The following is a 22,578-nucleotide window of genomic DNA, read 5'->3' as shown; positions in this document are numbered from 1 at the left end:
ATGAGGATTCCTACCACGGGTTTACATAGTTAACAATGCAACAACCCATTGTCCTTTTTTGCAGAAAGGTTGCAGACATTTTTTTTATTGTACCAGATGAGCATGAGATATAAACACTGTTAAAACATATATTAGTGTTTTGCTACATGTTTATCTAATCGTACCTTCTACTTCCTCTTCAGTTTTTATAGCCTCTCTGGAGTACATGGCTCGCCTCAAGTTTTTTCTTTCCAGCACCGTCATATTCTCATCTACTGTCTCCTGGAACACAACAAAAACATCATGCCTAAATCAATATGGAGAGCAGGGTATTCTGTTTAGCATATTTGGCTAGTTAGGCAAAACTAAAAACTTAAAAGTCAATTTCATTCTTTTCCAATGAATTGCCTGAGTATGTGGGTCTCTTAAAGTACACTGGATAATAGCGACATGTCCTGCAAGAACATCCCCTATAGTTTGGACCAAATACTGTAAGATATATCAAGTGGAAGAAGTTCCGGAAGGGGCCCAACACAGTTCCTTGAGGTACTTCAGTGTTGTTTGATCTTCAACACACAGTTGTGTAGATTACATTTATTTTTGTACACAGAGAGACAGTTTTGAGAGTTTATTGACAGCTGTGTTGGCCACTAGATGGCATATAAACACTTATTCAGAGACTTGAGTTTATTACAGTCACTTTTTTGTCTAAGTCAAAGTCCCACTTAGAGTATCCACTGTGTCCTGTCTTCTTGATTGCCAAGCCATTTTTTTTAGTATAAACCTAGATTGGTTTTCCAATCTTTCAAATAAATCTCAACAAAAAGGTCAAGTGAGTATTTGGCTTTACAAGGCTAAACAAATTAACTTGACCTTTAAATCGCTTCCTCTAGTATGTCATTCATTTTTTGCAGACTACCTTCTCAAATTCTTTGTCTTGTCTGTGCATCAGACTCTTCCACTGCTTGAAGAGCTCAGGCTGAGAGTTTTGGATGTCCTTCAATGTTCCTTCTGCTTGTATGCTGCCATCTTTCATCGCAATGATCTACAAATAAGCAGCAAACATTCAATTATTACTTCATCCTCCTGACAAGCCTGACACCACATAAAAAAGAAGGTGGACGTTTTTAATGCCCCAAGTGAAGTAAAGACAATATTTAAAAGCAGCTTAAAGTGGCTATGTCTAAATAACAGGGAGTTTAAAAACTCCTCCGGCCACTGGTGGTTTATTGAGTGCCAGGAGGAGGAACACTTTAACAAGGCAATTCATCACCTAGTGCCAGGGTGAGAGAGACAAGGGACCTCATTCATTTCTAATAAAAACAGGGTTGACGATGACAATAAATTGTCTTGAGAACTGTAAAAAAATGTCATGAGTTTTATGAAAATGCAGAGTCCCTGTAAGCTTTATCTGGTTAGGTATGTTGGGTCAAAGTATTTGGAACTATGTATATTCTCTTAAGTCTCAATATCCAAATTGACCTTCTAAAAGTGAATTTATCTTCTATTAAGGATGTTTTACTGGAAACAAAAAAGCAAAACAATGGAAATGAATAGGGTCCATTTGTAATTATAAAATACCCACCGTATTAAAAGTATGACCACAAGATTGTTGTTTATTTATATTTCTTTTAAATCCTTCAAAAATGTAGCATTTTTTGTGGTAATCAACATTATGCCACAAATGTCCATTTAGCTAAACTTGTACCGAACCTGCAATTTTCCTTTAAAAAAAATATGTTTTCAGTTAAATAAAATAACTGCAGAAGTCAAGCACAGTGCTTTCATTCTAAAAAATTGCTCCAATGAATGGATTCATTTAATCATGTTCCTTTCAATAAAAAAATTTAGTACATTTTTAAAAAAAAAATTTAAAGTAATGCTAAAATGTTATGAGTTACCTTTTTAAAAGTAATGTTTTCGCCCAATGCTACTGAGTTTACAATGTAGGTGTTTGATGCATTGGAAGAAGTATTTCCTGAGAGACTGAGTAGTGCATTTGTGCTTGTGTTGAATCTTAAAAGGTATCGTTTTCCCTCTCATTAAACCAGTGTCTGAAAGTGGAACATTTCTTGTCTGTGAAAAACAAATCAGGTTAGGTAAAAGAAGAGAATTATTTGCTCATTCTAAAACTGCAGTGACCTTATTTTGATTGAATGGCTTTGGTTTGGTCTGCAGTTTGATTCCTGCCAATGCAAACAGTGGCCAAATGAGGATTTAATTAGATTTTTTTCCTGGAGTCCAGATGGTCTATTTTGCTCAATTTGATGTATAATGAATTGCTAGTAGGATTTGCAGTTGAAAACGTGACAGAAACCAAATTAATTTATTAATTAACATCCTTTACAACAGATTATTGTATTGGACTATAAATAAAAGACATCACGAGGATCCACTGAAATAATTTTTATAGGTTCAGCGGGTAGACGACAGATGATGAATGAAGGTGAATAATTCATAAGTATAACTCAAGTTTTGTGAGATTTGACTTTTAAATTAGGCTTCGACATCTCAGAGCTCACCCATTCAATAATTTCTTTGCGTTTTCACTCTTCTATTTCCGATTTAACAGAGAAGAGTCAGAGGTCTAGGTCTGCGTTTCTGGCTAAGAGCATTTTTAAACCGGATCTATCCATCAAAATTATAACCAACTGTTTAATAGGGGAAGAAGTTTGAATAAGTGCATTTGCATATGAAGTACCCAGTCTGCGTGAGGGAGATACTGCAGTTTGTGTGTCACGAGCACCACCGTTCTTTTCTCCTCTCTCAGTAGTTTAAGAATACCCTCCTGCATCAGGTGATCACTCAGGTGAATATCCAGTGCTGAGAAAGGATCATCCTATGGTAAAATAAAAAAGAAATTAATTGTCTCACTTCGTTACTTTTTGTGTATAGATGGTTCTGAACTTACCAAAAACACCACATTGGTGGTTTGATAAAGAGCTCGAGCCACACTAATTCGCTGTCTCTGGCCTCCAGAAAGAATAATGCCCTGGAAAGAAGAAAGAATAGGAAAGTTAACAGAAAGGCTGTATTGATTAAAAACCTCAAAAAGTAGGAGGAAGGTAGTAGAAGTTGTTAAGGTAACGGTTACACAAACAAATGGCATGTGGATTGATCATGTTGACTTGGCCGACACTCTTTAAATTAGGCTTTTAGTTACAACCTGAAAGCCATTTACAACATCAAGCTGCCTTAAAAGTGACCTGAGCTAAAAACCTGAATGAGCGAGAGTAAACAACGAGACAGCGGTCTTTTAACGGCTACCTAGATACTAGATCACTAGAATGTCTCGTACTAAATATGCACGTTTATTAGTGTAATTCAATATGACACATCATAACTGAAACTCAACCATGTCCAGTTCTAAAACCATTCCAGATGGCTGGTAACGAAATGCGTCACAAAAGTCACATGGGCGGCACACTGACCCGCTCTCCGATCTCCGTCTGGTCCCCCTGAGCTAGGATGTCAATGTCCGGCTGGAGAGAACATGCTTCAATTACTGCCTTGTACCTGGACACAACAAAAGATGAGACAGAAGCACAGCTGGCTAGACACTTAACACTATGTGGTAATCTATCTTTATTACTTTTTTAAATATTGATGTTGAAATAAAATTGGTGGTTAATAATAAATGACTGATTCTCTGCATGGACTCTGTCATTGATATAATAGTGCTTAAAGCAATTGAACTGATATTAAAATTACAGACAAATGCTAAAAAAGCCACCCAAGTAGGCCTATGCCCTTTGGGACTAAAATGCTAATTTCCCTCCACATTTCCCTCATTTCATTTTGTGAAATTTCGGTGTCTGAACAATGTGCAAAGTTTTAAGAAATTGCCTGCCCACAATAATGTAAAATTTACATGACACAATCACAGCCAGTCAGAACATTTGTAATGTTTAATATATAGAAATACTAAATGGGATTGTTGACCAATGAGATTTCTCTGTGGGTGGGGCTACCCAACAGAAAACAAGGGAGCAGCAAAATATCTGGTCACTCGTTGTGATTGCAGTTAGCTAAGAGAAAACTTAGCTTAAAAGTGCTGAGGAATCCCTTTGCAGAGATTTATTTGGAAGCAAAGGGGGAAATCACAGAGTCGTAAGCCAGGCAGTAAAGTCCAGGGTCAAAAACCAAGAAAACAGTCCAAACAGGCAATCAAATCCAAAACACAAATCCAAGATAGTGAACAGTAGAGCAAGGCAGATAATACAAAATCAAGGCAAGATACAACAATGGGAAATCGAGGGATCCCTCGACTCCTGGTGTCTTATGTCCTTGTGGTCTGGGAGCTGGGCAATGAGGGTTATCCCTATGAAAGTCATTCCGGAGAGAAGGGTCAAGGATATCATTAGTGGGCACACAGGACCGTTCCTCTGGTCCATATCCCTCCCAGTCCACAAAATATTGTAGTTGCCTTTCTCTATGTCTGGAAGCTAGGATTTCCTTGACCAGATAATTGGTTTGTTTGGGTCTGGATGATGAAGGATGGGATCTGAAGTGAATCGGTTCTTGAGTGTTTGAAAGGCTGTATTATCGTTGTGAGTCCACTGCAAAGTCTTGGGTTTGCCTTTTAGTATGGAAGTAAGGGGGCTGATCAGAGCTGTAGTTGTTTATGAATCTCCTGTAGAGGTTTGCGAATCTCGAGGTCTTTTAAAGAATTTCGCACATGATTTGGCACCGGTGTGGCAACCAGTATTTCAAGCTTCCATTGACGTACACACTGTTCCTGTGATATGGAAGACCGCATACATAAAACCATTACCGAAAATGTCATGTCCAAGAGAATATAAAGATTTTAGACCAATAGCCCTTACCTCTGTGATTGGGAAATGTCTAGAGAGACTATTAGTTCAGCATTTAGTTCTGACAGTTAAAGATAAATGAGATCCTTGGTAGTTTGCCTATAAGAAAGGTTGTAGTACTGAAGATGCAGTTGCTGCTTTAGTACATATCATCTCTAAACAGTTGGATAAATCCAAAACAATTGTAAGAACTTTGTTTTTGGATTTCTCTTCTGCATTCAGCACAATACAGCTTGACAGACTGGTGTCAAAACTTGTACAGTTGAATGTAAATCCCTATATGATCCATTGGTATACCTAATTTCTCACTGATAGAGTTCAGAGAGTCAAAGTGAATAAAACTGTGTCGTCTGCAATCACAACAAATGTTGGAGTACCACAAGGTTGCGTTAGTTCTTCCATACTTTTCACCATAGATGACTGTAGAACTGACATGTTAAATCAGTATATTTTAAAGTATTCTGATGACACTGTTTTAATATCTGTGTTGAATGACTTGGACAGCCCTGGGTTTCATCAACAGATTCAACAAAGTGAGGCTGAAACACTCTTTTGTGCATCAAGCTATCTTAACGTTGAACAAAACACTTAATCCGAAATCAAGAGTATTATGAAGTATTGAATGTATAATGTGGGAGGTTTAAGTGTATGTCAATGTTTAATGTATGTTTGGTTGTTGTAAACATAGACAAGAAACATGCAAGAATGTTATGCAAGAAACATTTCAGACTTGTCTGACAATAAAGTATAAAAGTAAAGTAAAGAATCCTAAAAAAAAAGCTGTAGTTCCCTGATATTTTGAGGCTGGGGCGGCACTGATGGAATTCACATTTTTCTGTTTTGGCATATAGTTGGTGAGAGATGAGACGTTCGTGAACTTGACAAACATGTTCGATGTGTTCCTGTTCAGAATTGGAATAGATGAGCATGTCGTCAATGTAGACGATGACACAGTGATTTATGAAGTCTTTCAAGATTTCATTATGAACGATTGGAAGATGGCAGGTATAGTTGAACAGGCCATATGGCATAACCGTAATTCAAAGTGGCCAAGCGTGTGTGATGACTGCTGTTTTCCACTGTTGCCAGGGCGGATGCGGATGAGGTTATAGGCACTCCTAAGGTCAAGCTTGGTAAAAATCTTGGTGGATCTTAATTGTTCTAGAGCTGCTGGTACAAGGGGGAAGGGTTTTTTTAGTGGTGTTGTTGAAAACCTCGATAAACATGGGGTAGAGATGTCAGGATTGTGGAGGGCTAACCAAGGATAGCCAAGAACGATGGGGTTTCTAGGAGACTGAACGATATAAAACTGTAACAGTTCGTTGTACAGTAATTCCACTTGACGTTGGATAGTAGCAATGATGGCTTTAACTAGGCCGCTTCCAATGGGTTTGTCATCAATAGCAGTGATTTGGATAGGGGGTTTACAGGGTAGCGTAGGAATCTTGAGTCTTTCTACTAGACCAGCATCAATGAAGTTGGCATCAGCTCCCAGGTTGGTATGTTACAGGAAGCTGCATGATCATGAAACCTTTTCCCCATGCAGTTTTCACATTGTGTTTAATTTGTCATGCAAATTTGTGCATTGACCAACAGAATGGTGCTTGGCTTGAAAGAGACTTATGTGTGAACTGTGCTTCAAACACCACTACATTATTTAGAATGGACTTTTCCACCAGACAATTTCACTGAAATTTTGCTAATGTGACCGCACCTCAACAATATAAGCGGACTGTAAACATAGATTGTGTCCTCGTGTACTTTGAGTACAGACACCTTAGCCAGCTGCTGAGGCTCCAGGGAAGGTGCATATAAAACAGAGATCATGAGAAGCGTAGACTCGCAGAGAAACACTTACTGAGGGCCACATCTGTCTAATGACTGTTAATATTTATACTAAAATCTAAAGAGGCGAGAATGATTGTGTGTCAGATGGAGAAAGAGGACGCATTTCTATTGACAAATGGGCACAGCGGATTATAAACGAGACAAAAAAAGGATTGTAAACACTTGACTTTTGTACATCACTAGGGTGACAGGGTGCTAGACACGGGTTAATAGGTACAGAAGGCACATTTGGTACAAATGTTGTACCCAGTCGGCATATGGTGGGGTTTTTGTTGTGTATTATTGTGTGGGCAGAAATTACATGAAGGTCATTTACCTTTGCTTTATTAAAGGCATCTCAAAAGTGATGTTCTCCGCTAGTGTGGTGTTTAGGAGCCAGGGCTTCTGGGAAGCGTATGCCACAGCACCTCTTTTCCTGTCAGAGGGGTTGCCATAACATCAGTGATCTCCTTCACAACACCAATGTTGCTCTTAAATATAAAAGAAAGGCTTGTTCAAGCTTTTTTTTTTTTTTTTAAATCTACACTAAGAATTATAATTTAAAGGTCCCCAAAAAATTATAATTCTGTCATAATTTACTTCATGTTGTTCCAAACTCGAATGCTGTTGTTTATAAACCCACAACATGAACTCTAGATCTCAAAGTCAAGCTCAACCTGCAACATAGGCACCATATTTAATTTGAGAGCTAGAATAGAATAGAATAGAATAAAGGGATTTTTTTTTAGTTAATAGCATCTTAAATTCCATGTGCTACTAACACAAAGCTTAAATCCCATAAAAGTTAATACTTTTGTGCGATATTAATGTTTTTTCTTTATGTGGTCACCATGAACTGTTCTTTGGTGTGGTGATTATAAGTATTATTAGGTTATCTTAGTGTTATTTATATACTATTAAAGTATGTTATATTTAGTGTCAGTATTTATTAATATTAGCTTGTACTTTTATAGTTTTAGTTTTCATTTTATATTTATTTTAAGTTTTATTAATTTTGTCATGTACTTTTGTGATTTTTATATAGATTTTTATTTTAGTTTTTGTCCATAACAATAAAATACTGTAAAATTTGCTATTGCAAAATTTGTTCCAAAAATAATAACATGTATACAGAGCCCCACACACGAGACGCGGACCAAAAAATAAATAAATAATAATAATTCAATATATATATATATATATATAATCTCGTCGCCACCAATAAAGAATTTGTTGTCCCGTTTTAGTTGAATTGTGGCTACGAATTTAGAATTATTTTCCTCTACTTATTTATTTGTTCAATTTAGTAAATCATGGCCACGTTACACTAGTTTGTTCCCTTGTTTTGATTAAACTTAAACATGGGAACAAATTATTACAATGTGGCCACAAATTGTAAAACGAGAGAACTAATTAACTCTGAATTTTGTGTTTCTATGTCAACACTATCAATGTCGAAATGAATCTTCAGTATTCAGGTGGTACAAGTCAGAGCTCTGTAAGTTGTTTATGTTCATAATTATGTACGTCAGTACATATAAGTATATAAGTTTGGAACGACATGAGTTAAAATTATCATTTTTAGTGAACTGTTCCTTTAAAATGTTCTGTGTGCGCTAACAAACAATTAGATGTCAGTATCCATGTCCTATAGTAAAACATTAACCTTTCTGATTGCTTCGTTTTTTTTTATATGTTCGCATACATTTTTTAAATGAAGTCAATAAACATTTTCACTTTAGTATACAGAAACAGCTTGTGTGCTTGTTAACACACCTGATATCCTCCTCTGCAGATGCATCTGTGGGGCTAAAAAAACAAAAATAGATAAATACCACTTTAAGAGACTCCCCTAAAGCATCATAAAAAGACCTTTACACTCACAAGCATTGCCGAGCATATCACAGTGACCTCTGCCGTACATCTCTCAGCAACACCGGGCTTCACATTAGACATGAAGCACTCCTGCTGATGCCATGTAATAGGAGGCTGAAGAAGTGCTGTGTAATCATGTATGGGTGAATCGCAATGCAGTGCAGCTGACCCAATGAACAACTATATAGGGATGAGTACAGTGAGAAAGACTCTTAATGGATTTGCCTATTGAGCATTGGGCTTGTAATGTCATGTTGTCCTTGAGAACATGTAGAAAGCAGAAAAAGACCTGCAAAGAGTTGCATAATTATATCTGAACACAACGATTTCTGCATACTGCACACTGTGCAATATAACTATATTATAACAAAATGCACTGCATGTAATACTGTGTAATACACTGTGCTAGGAGCATAATGATATCCTCATGTCACGATTCGATACATATCACGATACTGTACTCACAATACGATATTATTGCGATACTCCAAGACATTTACCGAAGGTTAAAAACAAGGTTACCAAAAAATGTACCATTGATTAAAATGCTAAATTTTATTTTACATTGTGGGTGTAAATGAACAGGCTTGGACTTGGTGCTGATAACCCAAAGCACAGGACAATAGTGACACGAGAATAAAAATATTCATGATTCTGAAGCTGAAAATACAGAATTATTTTAGCCGAATATGCTTGCACTTGATCACTGACTAGATAAATTTAAAATAATGTCGGCCTCTTTTGTACTGGTTATGCAAGACATTTGGCATTAGCAGGACCCACAAATATTCCTAGATTGCATTATTATACATTATATTCAACATTATATATAGTAGTTAAATGTAGTACTGACACTACTAGTTTTCTTACACAGACATTTTTTATTTTTGGTGAACTATACACAATACATATTGTTGCATTTTTGTATTGCGATATATTGTGACACGATATAATGTTACACTACTAGTGCCTAACCTTCTTTTTCAAATAAAATGAATTGATCACAAAAATCAACTAATTTTTAACATGTCTTTTTAAAAAATACATTTGATCAGTCTTGCCAAAAGTTGTCATTTTTACACAAAACTGAATACAAAATTAGATTCTGACATGAAAACCAACCAAGCAGCATTTCATTGTTTATTTACTGGTGGACCAACATCATGAATATACGGAGCCCCTAAAGGGACATGGTGGTGGGGGAAAAAAATAGATGGAATCATGGGAGGAAAAATAATAAGTCCATGCTTATCCCCCGAGAAATTCCGCGTTCACTCGCAAAACCTCTTTAAATACAGTTTAAAATGCGTCCTATTGCATAATGCATACCGTTTCACATACATTTTTAAATGGTAAACGTATACAGTGTGTATACTGCACAGTATGCATAATGCTAGTATTCCATTCCAAACATAACCATTCTCTATTTGAGCTGTGACAAGAATGGATTGTAATTGGTTGTCAAGCTTTATTGGAAAAACTGTCCATAAAGATGCTTGTAGTTAGGAAATAACCCTTTTTAAAAATAAAATAAACCATGTGGCGTTTTTTTAAGTATCCAAATTTCTTTTTCATTTCAGTGAATTTAATGAAATAACAGATGCCTCATGTCCGGTAATAATACACCTTGGCTTTGTAATGTACGACATAGTGATTGCTGCCAACAGTAATAAGAGACGTCTATTCTTGGCTGCCATTCCAGCTCGATTGCCAAGAAAAGGACAGACACCTACACACTCTCACACACCCACATCCACACACGGTGACAGCACGTGTTGTTTTATTGATGACCAGGGGGACGCTAGCACATTTGATCACCAGCACCAACTGTTGACTGTTGAAAATGCTTTTTAATAGCTATTCCCTACAGAGTTTATGTATTTAACAGACACACCAAATGAGTCCACCCATTACAGTAGATAAGAGAACCATTAAAATCGCAGCTGTCCCTGTTGGAGCCATGGCTTAGCGGTAAGTGTACATGCTAACATGTTGAACACATACAAGCCACATAAATCCAGCTGGTGTCATTTCCCAATCTGTTTTTCTCATCATTTTCTGATTTTCTGTCCTTGCTCCGCTTACCATATAAAAAGTGTCCAGAACAACAATTATCTCAAAACCTCGTGAGCAGCCTGACTAGACTGACATATATTAATTTCCTACAATTTGAGACAAGCTTTGTCTGCAGAATGCCCATGTCCAAAACTGCTGTTTAGGTAGCTTGAGGTTTTGATACACCGCTATCGACTTGTTAGATTAGCTAATATGCTAACATTAGAATGAACTGAGCATAAATAGGAGACATAATTATGGAAAAAATACAAGATGGAGGTACAAATTTCAATAGTTTGGCATTTTTTCATGTTCCCCAAGAAACTTTCGCTGGCAAAAATGTGTTACACATTTTTGTGCAAAAAGGATTTTGCATTAATTTCCAAAACGTTTGCCTTGTTTTGTAAAAGTGCTGCGTTCCAAGAAACATTGCTTTTGCTTGCAAAGATGTTATCTCACAAAAGTTTTGCACTCCCCAAGATTTGTGCATTCGCTTGGAACAATTTGTGTTCTCTCTCAAAGGTTGTGAATTCCCCAAGAAACGTCTCGGTTACGTATATAAATCTCATTCCCTGAATGAGGGAACGGAGACGTAATTCGAACGTGACCGACTGAAAGGGAACTTTGTATTTACTCACAAAAATGTGTTCTCTTGCAAAAATATTTGCATTCTCTGAGAAACTTTGCATTCATTTGGAAAACTTTTGCTTTGTTTTGTAAAAGTTCTGCGTTCCCACAAGAAACATTGCTTTCGCTCGCAAACGTGTGTTCTCACACAAAATGCACTGAAATATAGTTCTTCCTCCCACCTTATATTTTTTTCATTATCAGTTTTGCAAAAGCTTTGAAATCAAATGTTCCTTCCATATAATTTTTTTCCCCAACAACATGTCCCTTTAGGACCTCCGTAAATTTCAGCTGCACATGCAGACAATAATTTTCAGTCATTTTTTAATACGCAGTATTCCTAACTTATTTGGAACCTCATAAGTGAATAATTCAAAATATTCAAGAATATATGCACAAACTACATGCATAACACAAATACTATATATCTATTTTAATAAGGACTATGTTCATCTTTCTATGCTTTCTATGCAATGCTTTCTACACTTTTTCAATGCAATGCATTCTGGTATTGCCATGAAGAATACATGCAATGCGGTCTAAGATTTTAGCCAAAATAATGACACATTTGCTGTGCCATTTCAAACAAGCTTTGCATCAGAAATAGATGTACAGATACACTAATGGCAGACATATTTGAATATATTATGAATTTTAAATGTTTTTGTATGTGTTACAAAGACCTCATAAATTAGCTGAGGGTGACTGAGGAAATACAGAGACCAGAAGAGCAAAGCCGAGGGATTATGCCAAGCCAACAAACCACAGAGAAAAGGATCAGCGCTGCACAGCATGACGGGACTCATCCACACACACACACACACACACACACACTCATCGTGTGTACACAATAATTAACAGGCTCTCTGTGGGATGGGCTAAATGGTTATAGCTTTGTAATAAAACAGAACCTACCTTTCACTTCCATCTCCATCCAGAGTGGGCAGTCTGCAAAATAATACACAGAAAATTAATAACTCAGGGAGAAATTAACATGACAAAGATGGTGATGTGAATAGATTTGGATAAACTGTGCTGACAAATATTCACAAAAACAGTCAAGGACTGTGAACATGAATCTGAGCTAAAATCAGTAATAAATACACTCAATCATTTATCTTATTTAATTGCTATTTAACATTTCTAAGAGATTCCAGTGAATGATAAACATGGCGCTATAATAGTGCAAGGATTCTGAAAGGCAAGATACAATGGCGTGCAAAATAAAATCCGTAAAGTGCCACTGCTATAGCTCTGCGGCTAAACAAAAGAAATGTCCTTGAAAAGTCAACAGGAATATAAATAAGAGCTTTTCTGCTTCCTGAAGGCATTCGCTGCAGTTGTAGCTCTTATGCTCTGTCCTTTCAAAACTGGAAAAAAAGAAAAAGAAAGAAAGAAAATACTGAGGCACATTTAAAGCCATAATATAGAGTTCTCTTTAATGTTTTCCCATGTTGGCTTTGAAGTAAATCTAGGACTCAACATGTCAATTTAAGAGAGGCTGAAGTCTTACTGCAACGTGTTTTTAATATGTTCACCTTCATTGTATCTTCTTAGTCATTGTTTTAATGGTAATGTATTGTAAACTGTCAATCCACATGATGGACAACTGTAGAAAGCAGATGATGTATGCGGTTCCAGGAAAGTGATTTTTTACACACCATACTGATACTGTAAATAGCAACTGTGTGCCAATGTATAATTACTGACGTTTTTTAAATCATGACATATTTGTAGAGGTGCTAAACGGTGCCGGTCCTGGACTTCTGTGGGTCCTAAGCAAAACTTTCAAGGGGCAAAACTGTCAGTGCATTCATAAAACCCCCCAAATAACCCAACCCCTTCATCTACCGTTTTTTTTCCCATCATTTTCAATCATAATCTTACAAACTTTAATAATACAGAAAATTACGGAACCTTGGATTATTTATGAAAAATAATACTATTTTTTTATAATATTTAAATATTAAATATAATATTTAAACAATGAAACGTTATATTAAAATATACTCGTGTTTACAAAAAATTTTTTAATTAAAAATAAATTTGCTTGTTGATTTACTACTTCTAAAATAATGACAGCTAACTTCACTACATTGTGTCACAGACTCGTGTATAGCTCATGTTGATATGTATGGCTGTTTTAAAGTCATTATTTGTGCAGATAGCAGTTGTTTGATAAATGATCGAGATAAAAGAGATGTTGATACTCTCGTGGCCTTGTTTGTAAGAAACAAACTTAAACAATACAGAAAATTCTGCAACCGTGTGTTCTTTAGCTGTTAAAAAACATAATTATTAGCGTGTAGAGTAATCTGTCTGTGATCTCTTTAAAGCAAAGCAATCAGCAACAGTAAATGTTTACAGGCAACAACTGTCAGGGATCAAAGACTATTTAGCTTATCTATTACGTACCGCAAAGTCTTATTTCTGATGTTTAGCACATGACATGTTGAGATCAGAAGTTTTGAGAGTCATTTATGTGGGCATCTGTGTGATAAACGATTCAGATAAAAGAGAGCTTTTCTTGTCACAGCGCCTGATACTCTCTGATCCTCAGCCAAAAGATGTCGAACCCAGCAAAACCATTTCCTTTAGACAACACCCAGTCAACGCAGTCATTTTACTGTTTGTATAAACATTGGCTTTTCAAGACTCGAAGAGTTGACGACTGTTCAAGGAGATATTTTGCGCCATAAGGCTTTGTAGTCTATTTTTAGAAAACATACTGTAAGCTTCACCCTCAGCTAGCATAGCCATACTGGGCACACATACCATGTAAACCATCTGAATATCGGAGATGATTCTCATAGCGTTCTCAAATATCACATGTGGATAATTAATCTTATTTGTCATTGTGCATGTAGAAAAATGCTTGGCCAATGCATTATGGATTCATTAACAAGCCTCGGTACTCAAGGGGCGCTAGAGTTACTTTTAAATGTCTGTGCCATTACAATAGATGTCATTATTCAGGTTTAACTCATTTAAAGAGTACTTGTTTGGGGTCAAAGGGGGTAATTTGATTCAGGCAGCTCAAATGGACAACCTTTCACTGACTGCTTCTATCCTATTGATGCACCGGTTTATTTATATTTCATATTTTAATCTAAAACACTTTAAGTGGTTCCACATTGTCTGTCTAATCCCATTGTTATCTTAAGTAGGCCCTTTGATTTGGGCTCAATTGCTTGGTTGTTGCCAGGGAGGACTGGCACTTGAACAAACGCCCATCTGTGTTGTGCTTGACCCAGGATGTGTCTCATAAAAGGGTGTGCGAACATCAAAATACAAGCCCCAAATCAACATTGTAATCACTAATAGCCTGTAGGACAGGACAGGCTGAAGAACAGGTGACTCATTTGTGAAGAGGACTTGAAATGGTGGTGGATGGGTACATCGCATTCTCTGTTTGAACCAAGGTCAGGTGTGTGACGTATTTCTGGCACTCTAATGTGTGTATTTCTGAAATGGCCTTGTTACCCCTGATCTGTTGACATTTTAAGGCATTATGGGATGCAGTAACATATTTTAGCCTTTTTCTTTCAGTGACCTAAGATTTTAAGACCACTGGGATCACATTGGTGAAAAGTGCAGCTTGTGTGTGATTGGCCAGTTGCATCAATGTTTGATACTTATGGTCATGTGATGCATCTGTATAAACTTAAAGTTCAGAGGTCGGATTCACCAAGGTCTTGAACTGCTTAAAGTGTAACAGAAACAATCTTAAGAATGTAATTCTTTAAAACTATTTTATATGTTAACTAACTTTTATACTTTGTCATTAAAATGTAAGAAGTATTTAAATCCTGTAAATAATCTCTCGATGCAAGGATAGCCTTAAATCCCAAAAGTTAAGACAATAAAATAATACAATTAATTAATTTTAATTAATAAAATGAAGCATTACAACATATATTTGTATAGTTGTGTATATGTTTGTGTGTGTGTGTTAAATAAAAGTATATCAATTAAAATTGTTTTGTTAATTGAAATAAAGCTAAAATAAAATACAATCTAAATACTAGATGAAAATCTTTAATAAAATAGTGATAAAATGACAAAATAAATAAATAAATAAAGCTAAATAGAAATAAATAAATAAAAATGTAAAAAAATAAAAACGAATTAACAAAAAATAATAATGATAAAAATGTTCATAAGAGATCTAAGAACCTTGTTTTTTTAAAGAATTTCTTTCTTAAGATTGTTGTTTATTATTATTATTTTTGCCTCTTTTTGCATCTTATTTTCAAAAAATGCTCCTTTTTCTTGCCTGGCTAGGAAGTTTTGAATTCTGAAAGAGCTTGTTTTCATGATACATTAAACATTGTCAAAATTTCAAGGAAATGTGATTCCTCATGATGACTCGCATACATCATCACACCCAAAATTGATTCTTTGTGGGTCCACTGATCCCGATAAAGTTTTTGCCTCTCAAAATTGGGAATCAATACCAGCGGCAGTCCAATTTTTCCTTTATAGGCTCTTGCTGTGTCTTACACAAGCCTGGAACTGAACAGCCACATGAGTTCAGATCTTCTTTGAAAAGTTAACAAGAGCTGGTAGCACGATAAGAAACTTTTGAATTACCTAGAGATTGAGGATAATAGAGGTATATAAGCGTACAAAACAGAACTGCACTACAGGCCCTAATCCCAATTTTTTTATATATAATAACGACTCCGGGAATTACCAATCCCCAAAACATCCACAGCACCATTAAAGCGATTTCAAGATGTATATGAAAGGCATTACTCATTACATTGTATTCTCTGCACACAGCGCTCTCCGTGCGCTCGGATTCAAAGAGCTCTCATCCGCAAATGGGATTCCATCCGGTGAACACACCAATCCCTTCAACCAGGCCTGAGAAGGAAATTAGGGTGACCCGTTCGGTCATTGATTAGAGCTTTTCAATTCCCATCTTTTATTCTTTCTGCCACATCCCAACCCAGTGTTAAACCAGGAAAGACTCGGGGGAATTAAATAAACCTTAGTGATAATTATATTATGACACTTGGGGCCCTATCGTACACCTGTCACAATGCAGCGCCAGGCGCGACAAGTGTTTATTGCTAGTTTCAGGCCGACGCAGATATTATTTTGACGTCCTGCGCCACGTTGTTTAAATAGCAAATGCATTTGGACCCATTTGTCTGAAAATGAGGTGTTTTCAGGCCATTGTTACTTTGAGGTTAGACTGCGTCATTGACCAACTAAAACCTGGTCTAAAGTCAATGGCAATTTTAAAAAAAGTAATGTAAGCCTATAGGCAGGTCCATAACGCGCGTAAACTCTGCTTATTACACACACACAGGGGCACGCAGCAGCTCACGAAACATGCCAAATATAAAAAATAAAAGGATTACAAGGAATATTGTGTTCATAATGATATGGTGGAATCCGGCTTGTCCCGCTTTAACCTCGCGCACGAGCAGATCCGTTCCCTGCGTTCAGTCTTTCCTTTTGCAAATTCCATCATGTAAATAGCAAATCCGCCATGGCGCGAGCGCAACTGGCTTTTAAAGGGAATGGGAGATGAGACTCTGATTGGTTTATTGCACGTTACGCCCAAAACACACCCATTACTCATTAAGAGAATAGGCAAACCATTTTTCCCATCGTTAAACTAGCAAAAGTGGATTCTTGTGGACACTTGCGCCATGCGCTTTAGACCATGCGCTTAGGTAATTAAAATAGAGCCCTAAATGCCATTCAGTGGAAAAAAGTGAGAGAAAAATTAGCATTTCCATCATGGAACTATTTTTATACTCTAAACATTTTTCTGCAAAAAAATTCCTAGTATGGAAACTTGTCTGTTCAAACTAAGAACGATACCTAAAAGATCAAGTGGCAAATTCATCATGTGGACTTTATGTAGTTGTTTTGTTTTAGTTTATGCGGCAGTTGTCATTACTTTCATTTCACTTGAGACGAAGAAGTTGGCACGCCGTCATGCAGTCCTCACAACACTTGCCGAGCTGGTCAAATCGCTCACCGGCCTCCACCAGACACAACATCAGGTGCTTATGGACCTCAGGCATGAGCAAGGAGGATTGCTTCCATCTGCTGGTCCAAGGGCAGGAGGACCGGCGGGTCTTCCGGAGCTTGCTTGGCCTGGATGCAGCACCCCCCACCCACCCACGTGCCTCTTATTAAAATGGGTCCACAGGATGAGCCAGAGGCCTTTATGGATTTATTCTAAAATTAAAGTAAAGCGGCAGCCCCTCTATGGCCGACTGCCGCATAAACTACAACAAAACTACATAAAGTCCAGGGCTCGTCCTCTCTCGTCTTGGACTCTCTTCACTCCTCCTTTAATCCCTTTGGAGCTCCTCCATCGGACTCAAGAACGGTGTGGCGCTCAGGTGACGGTCTCCCACGGCTCTCAGCCAATGACAATCATTATATTGTTGTCCAAACCAACGGTCAATAACCTTCTGTTTATTATTGGCCATTGCACTGCAAAACCGCAAACTGTGCCTTTAGTCTCCAACACTGTCAAGCGCTCCAGAAGTTCTCACCTGTTCCACATAACTGTGCCAGAGATCTTCTGCATCTCGCCGAGTGCAGCCAGCAGCAGAGACGATTTCCCACAACCCACCTGGCCCACTATCATAGTTAACTGGCCTGCAGAGAGAATGAATCAAGAATTAAGAAACGTGGATTTCATGGAGCAACAAAACACATCTGTGTGTCAAAGTAATAATTCAGCCAAACTGTAGATTATGTGGTGAAGAGGATAGTTTTCATAAATAACTGTTTAAATTTCATTCTTTTCCACACACAAAATTATCACTTGGCTTTAGAAAACTTGGGATATATTGTATAAGTCATATGGACTACTTTCATGATACGTAATGTCTTTTTGGAGCTTACCAGCATAAGCAATCATCAATTTTTTTCTTGTTAAAGAGCAGACTGCACATTATTCAAAATGTCTTCTATTATGTTCCATATGAGTTTGGAATGTCGAATTTTCATTTATGGTTGAAGTTAGTAGATCAGGTGATAGCACAAGCCAGATTCGAGTGCCATGGATCAACATTGCCAGCACATGTAGATTTATTTTTGGCAGGACTTACCAAAAGGAATCTTAATATCCACATTGGACAACGTTGCGGTTCCATCAGTCCAGCTGAAATATCCACTTGTTATCTAGGATGGACATAATGGAGACTGACAGTTAATCTTATTCTCAAAGGGCTCTTCACATAGTTGAAATTCTTGTTTACTGCCCGAGTGCAGAAATAGCCCTTCTCACCTTGATGCAGGTATCTTCATCCTCCACAGCCAGCGGCTCGTCCTCTTGCTCGCTCTGAAGGGCAAAGCTGTTCCAGTCTTCTCTGACTGGGTGCTTACGGTTCACCACCTTCAGAGGCTTTACAGAGGTGAGAAAAACATCATACCGGTACCGAATAAAGCTCGGCATGAACATCCTCTTCAACAGTGATAACCTCGCCAGGCCTACCAGGATTGTCATATTACAAACATAAATAATGTATATAGTCATAATCATATGGCTGGATTACTGAAAGCGTGGTATCATAAGCTTCAAGGCCTATTCATAACAAGAACAAATATTTTACTTTCAATCAAAATAATGGATTTCTATGGACCTATATTCATACATGAAAATGTATCCAAGGTTTTTATCCGGGAGAGTAGATAAATTGCTGACGAAATATATCTGTCTGTCTGTCTATCATCTGTATTTGTATCTGTCTGTCTCTATTTCCATTTCTGTCTCTATTCTCTAGATCTATCCATCCATCCATCCATCCATACATACATACATCCATCCATCCATCTAACTAACTGATAAATAATAATAATTTAATGTATTATTTATTCAATAATAATTTATTTATATTATTCACATCAAGAATGCAACAAATTTCAGACAAAAAGTCACATTTTCATTAACTAACCAACCAACTAACATTTATCTATTTATTAAACAAGCTTTTGTATCATGGTGCTTTTATGGTGAACTGCCTTGACTTACCAGCGCTTGATACTTGTTGTGATTGGTTGAATTGAGTAGGATAGTTGCCCTGGGCTCCTGTTCACTTCCAATCTCATCGCAGGAGAAAAACTCGCTGAGCTTCTGAACACTGGCCAAAAGAAAAAACAATACAGTATGTCATGTGATATTCAGTTAGCCTGGTTCTACCAGACTCTCCTACATTTCATTTGTACAGAGAGTCTGGCCTCTCTCCATTTACAAGCGTTAACTTCCTTGAAGGCGGATACTCTGTTGAAGTTTAAAACTATTGGATCTGCCCAGAGTCACTCTGGATCTGCCGTAACCAATCGTTAACGTTTGGTCGTGACGTATGACGACTCAAACTAGCGCACGACCTCAACGTCATCGTTCTCAGCCACTCCCTCTGTTCACTGATTGGACCGGTAAAACATTGACTGGAGAAAACCCAAGAATACACCACAATCCCAGACCTAGTACTGAAGGAAAATGAAAATTTAACGGAAGTACGTAGGAGGGCGGAGCAATTATTTGGCAATTATTTGAAATAAGTGACATTCTGAGATGACTATCACCCTTCCTAGAAAATTACCCTTCCAAAGTGTATACTTCTGTTTAACTAATAGTTATATTTACTGAAAGGGAATATTTTCTTTGTGAGAAAATCTGCACTGCCTATTGTGTGCCAGTCAATTCCACTCTGAAATATTATCACCACGATCCAACATGCAGGAGATAAATCCAGAGAGAAGCAAGACTTGGAGACCTCAGACAGATGCATTTTATTTTCTAGACCATAAAGTATTTTTGCAAGTAGACAACGTTGTAAAGGAACTGGAAACAGCTGATGCGCTATCGTAAAAATATTGTTGATCACTAGCGGGCAGTCATTTTCCTTCTGGTGCCAAGTCATATATTGAGACCGGTGGCACATATGCCCTATTTATCCGGACAGCACTGATTTATGACCTGTGTGTACACTATATATACAGCCTGCCCTCTCTAAAATGTGTTCCACATCATTGGGTTGTTGAGATTGAACCTGAGGCACACAGACAGACACACACACATTTCCGTCTTCAGATGAGTGTCTATCGGCGATGAGAAAGGAAAACGCACACAGCGCACGGCCGATCTGAAGTGATTTATCACACATTGACACCAGAATCACACAGAAACGATTCATTATATTCATGGTTAATTAAAACCTGTAAAACCTGAAACCATGTTGTGGGCCGTATATCAGATTTGCTATCGCACAACACTGCACAGAAATTAAGCAGTAAATTGTACTAGAATTGGTTCAGCAGAAGGAGTCTGATATAAAAAAAGCAGAATATAAATTAATATTTGTAAATGTTAAACCCTATAAAGCCTACTTGATACACACATTTCTAAAGGCCTCTAAATGATCAACACTGCTCAAAAACTGTTGTACACAATCTAATGCATGCCTTTTGTTATTCGATTGATAGTTTATCATTTTTTAGCAAGTAAAAGGCTTTTCAGCATAATTATACAAACTTAGAATTGTGATTGTGGGTCACGTGTCTTTCTGCTGTGAAATCTTTACCCATTTTTATAAAGTAAACATAAGAATAAATGTTAAATTGTTAGTAATATTTCAAGATGAAGCAACTTAGGTTTACTTATTGTCCAAAATTTACAGGATTAAAGAATCTTTTTTCAAACCCTACTGTGGTGGCTTTTAATTTCCATGTAATTTTTCTCATAGCATGCAACTGACCTGACCAGGGCTTTGACGGTGGAGCGCACGACACTGGACAGCAGGAAGAGAGGAGTGACCAGGATATGGAAGAGCGAGAGGGAGGCGAAGGCCACAGCGGGGGACAGGTCCGCATCATCCGACAGGTGCACATGAGCCACGAACGTCTGAAACAAACCTGATCTTTTCATCTGCCGTGTTTACGGTTTCAATATGAACAGATATAAGACTACATGTTGTATACTTACAACGAGAACCGCTGCAATGGGAATAGCAGTGTTCATAAATACTGTGAAGACAAACAAAAAACACTGTTCATTCATTTGCAAAAAGGAAGCAAAAAGATGCAGATAGCCATGTATAAAAATGTCAGTGAACACACTCATCTGTCTATCTTCACCTTAATCTATCCATGTGGTCACTTGATATACTAGTAGGCTATAATTTCCCAGTAGAATATAGATTGAGTCATATACATCTACTACTAAAGAAGAATTGAGATGTAGTACAACTTCTCCACCATTTCTCCAGCGCCCAGGTGAGCATGCGATTTCAATGAAGAACATAAGAACATTGACAATGATCTATCTGTGTTGTAAGCTGAGATACATGGCTCGCCAGATACCCGTAAGCATGATTTATTTCTCCATTATCTTGGACCCAAAGCTCAGAGGATTTTCTACATGCTTTCAAATACTAGTACAGCAGCATCTCATGCATCTGCTCTTACAGCTCTGATAGCTAAATGAAATGTTAATTGTTACATGACATTAAAGGCCAGATTTACTAACAGTTGCACCAGCGCAAACCCTCTTTTGGCGTTAAAAAACTATTACAGTCACTAGACACGCAGTGAAAAATTAGTGCTGAAAATGCATAGACAGTTATTTTTTCGGCTGAGCTTATTGCATATATGCATTTGTAGGAGTTTCTCTTTCAGATGCAAAATTTATGGTAGGAGAGTATTTCACTGAATCACTCAAAGTGATTTGCTAGTTTGCGCTCGTCATTTACTGGTATTCTCAACATTATTTACCGCACCAAAAAATCACGTCTTAAACCAGACGCTAATTTGAGCTGCTCCTGGTAGATTGCGTTGGTCATTATGGAAATGGTCCGGCTGCGTCAGTAGATCATCCGCAAAACCTTCTACTCCCATCAGCGCTATTTTGGAATTGCGCTCACACACTAATTTGGCCTGTTTAGTAAATCTGGCCATACATGTTATTGATAAATAAAACCTGCACAATAAAATATAGTATCTCACTATGCTACATAAACGTTGTAGATCAACTTTGGAGATCTTATGCTGTCAGATTGAAAAGTGCATGATATGAACATGTATAATTTCCGTCTAGTCACAAATATATATCTGTCAAATTTGCTTTGTTAAAGCTACACTGTGTAGGAATTACTCCCATCTAGCGGTGAAATCGTATATGACTACCAACCAGGGGCGTTACTAGGCCCTTTTTAGGGGGGCTTCAGCCCCTCTATAATTCTGCCTAGCCCCCCTAAAAATATGTGATTATTGTAGGCTACACAAATTCGTGTTCGCTTCAGTCTTGTTATAATCAGATTCAGCGCATTCTTCATCTTCAATCCGCAGTGGCGCCGAGCAGAGCGCACGTCAGAAACAGAGGACAGGGTGTGTGTGTGTGTGTGTGTGTGTGTGTGTTCATCTG

General features: G+C 37.4%; 1 protein-coding gene and 1 long non-coding RNA gene across 4 annotated transcripts in view; one reads left to right on the top strand and one right to left on the bottom strand.

Moving 5' to 3' along the window:
• LOC306994056 overlaps positions 1 to 21,028 on the top strand; it is a 48,698-nt gene extending 27,670 nt beyond the window's left edge. The window contains exon 3 of the long non-coding RNA XR_013796613.1: positions 20,903 to 21,028. This is a non-coding gene — a long non-coding RNA (uncharacterized lncRNA). The remainder of the gene's footprint in view (positions 1 to 20,902) is intronic.
• abcc8 (ATP-binding cassette, sub-family C (CFTR/MRP), member 8) overlaps positions 1 to 22,578 on the bottom strand; it is a 72,427-nt gene that overhangs the window by 18,384 nt on the left and 31,465 nt on the right. For all 3 annotated transcript variants that reach the window (XR_013796612.1, XM_079604359.1, XM_079604360.1), the window contains exons 12-25: positions 21,142 to 21,182; positions 20,915 to 21,060; positions 19,189 to 19,297; positions 18,445 to 18,561; positions 18,266 to 18,338; positions 17,705 to 17,810; positions 12,093 to 12,125; positions 8,397 to 8,429; positions 6,958 to 7,056; positions 3,411 to 3,495; positions 2,891 to 2,971; positions 2,681 to 2,818; positions 899 to 1,024; positions 165 to 261 (exon numbers count right to left, since the gene is read on the bottom strand). Coding sequence is in view for 2 of the 3 variants with exons in the window: in XM_079604359.1 (XP_079460485.1) it covers positions 165 to 261; positions 899 to 1,024; positions 2,681 to 2,818; positions 2,891 to 2,971; positions 3,411 to 3,495; positions 6,958 to 7,056; positions 8,397 to 8,429; positions 12,093 to 12,125; positions 17,705 to 17,810; positions 18,266 to 18,338; positions 18,445 to 18,561; positions 19,189 to 19,297; positions 20,915 to 21,060; positions 21,142 to 21,182 (1,284 nt within the window). In the remaining variant the exon portion in view is untranslated. The remainder of the gene's footprint in view (positions 1 to 164; positions 262 to 898; positions 1,025 to 2,680; positions 2,819 to 2,890; positions 2,972 to 3,410; positions 3,496 to 6,957; positions 7,057 to 8,396; positions 8,430 to 12,092; positions 12,126 to 17,704; positions 17,811 to 18,265; positions 18,339 to 18,444; positions 18,562 to 19,188; positions 19,298 to 20,914; positions 21,061 to 21,141; positions 21,183 to 22,578) is intronic.

The sequence above is a fragment of the Phoxinus phoxinus genome (assembly GCF_949152265.1).
Source record: "Phoxinus phoxinus genome assembly, chromosome: 25".
Classification (NCBI taxonomy): domain Eukaryota; kingdom Metazoa; phylum Chordata; class Actinopteri; order Cypriniformes; family Leuciscidae; genus Phoxinus; species Phoxinus phoxinus.
This window is presented reverse-complemented; position numbering and strand designations above follow the sequence as displayed.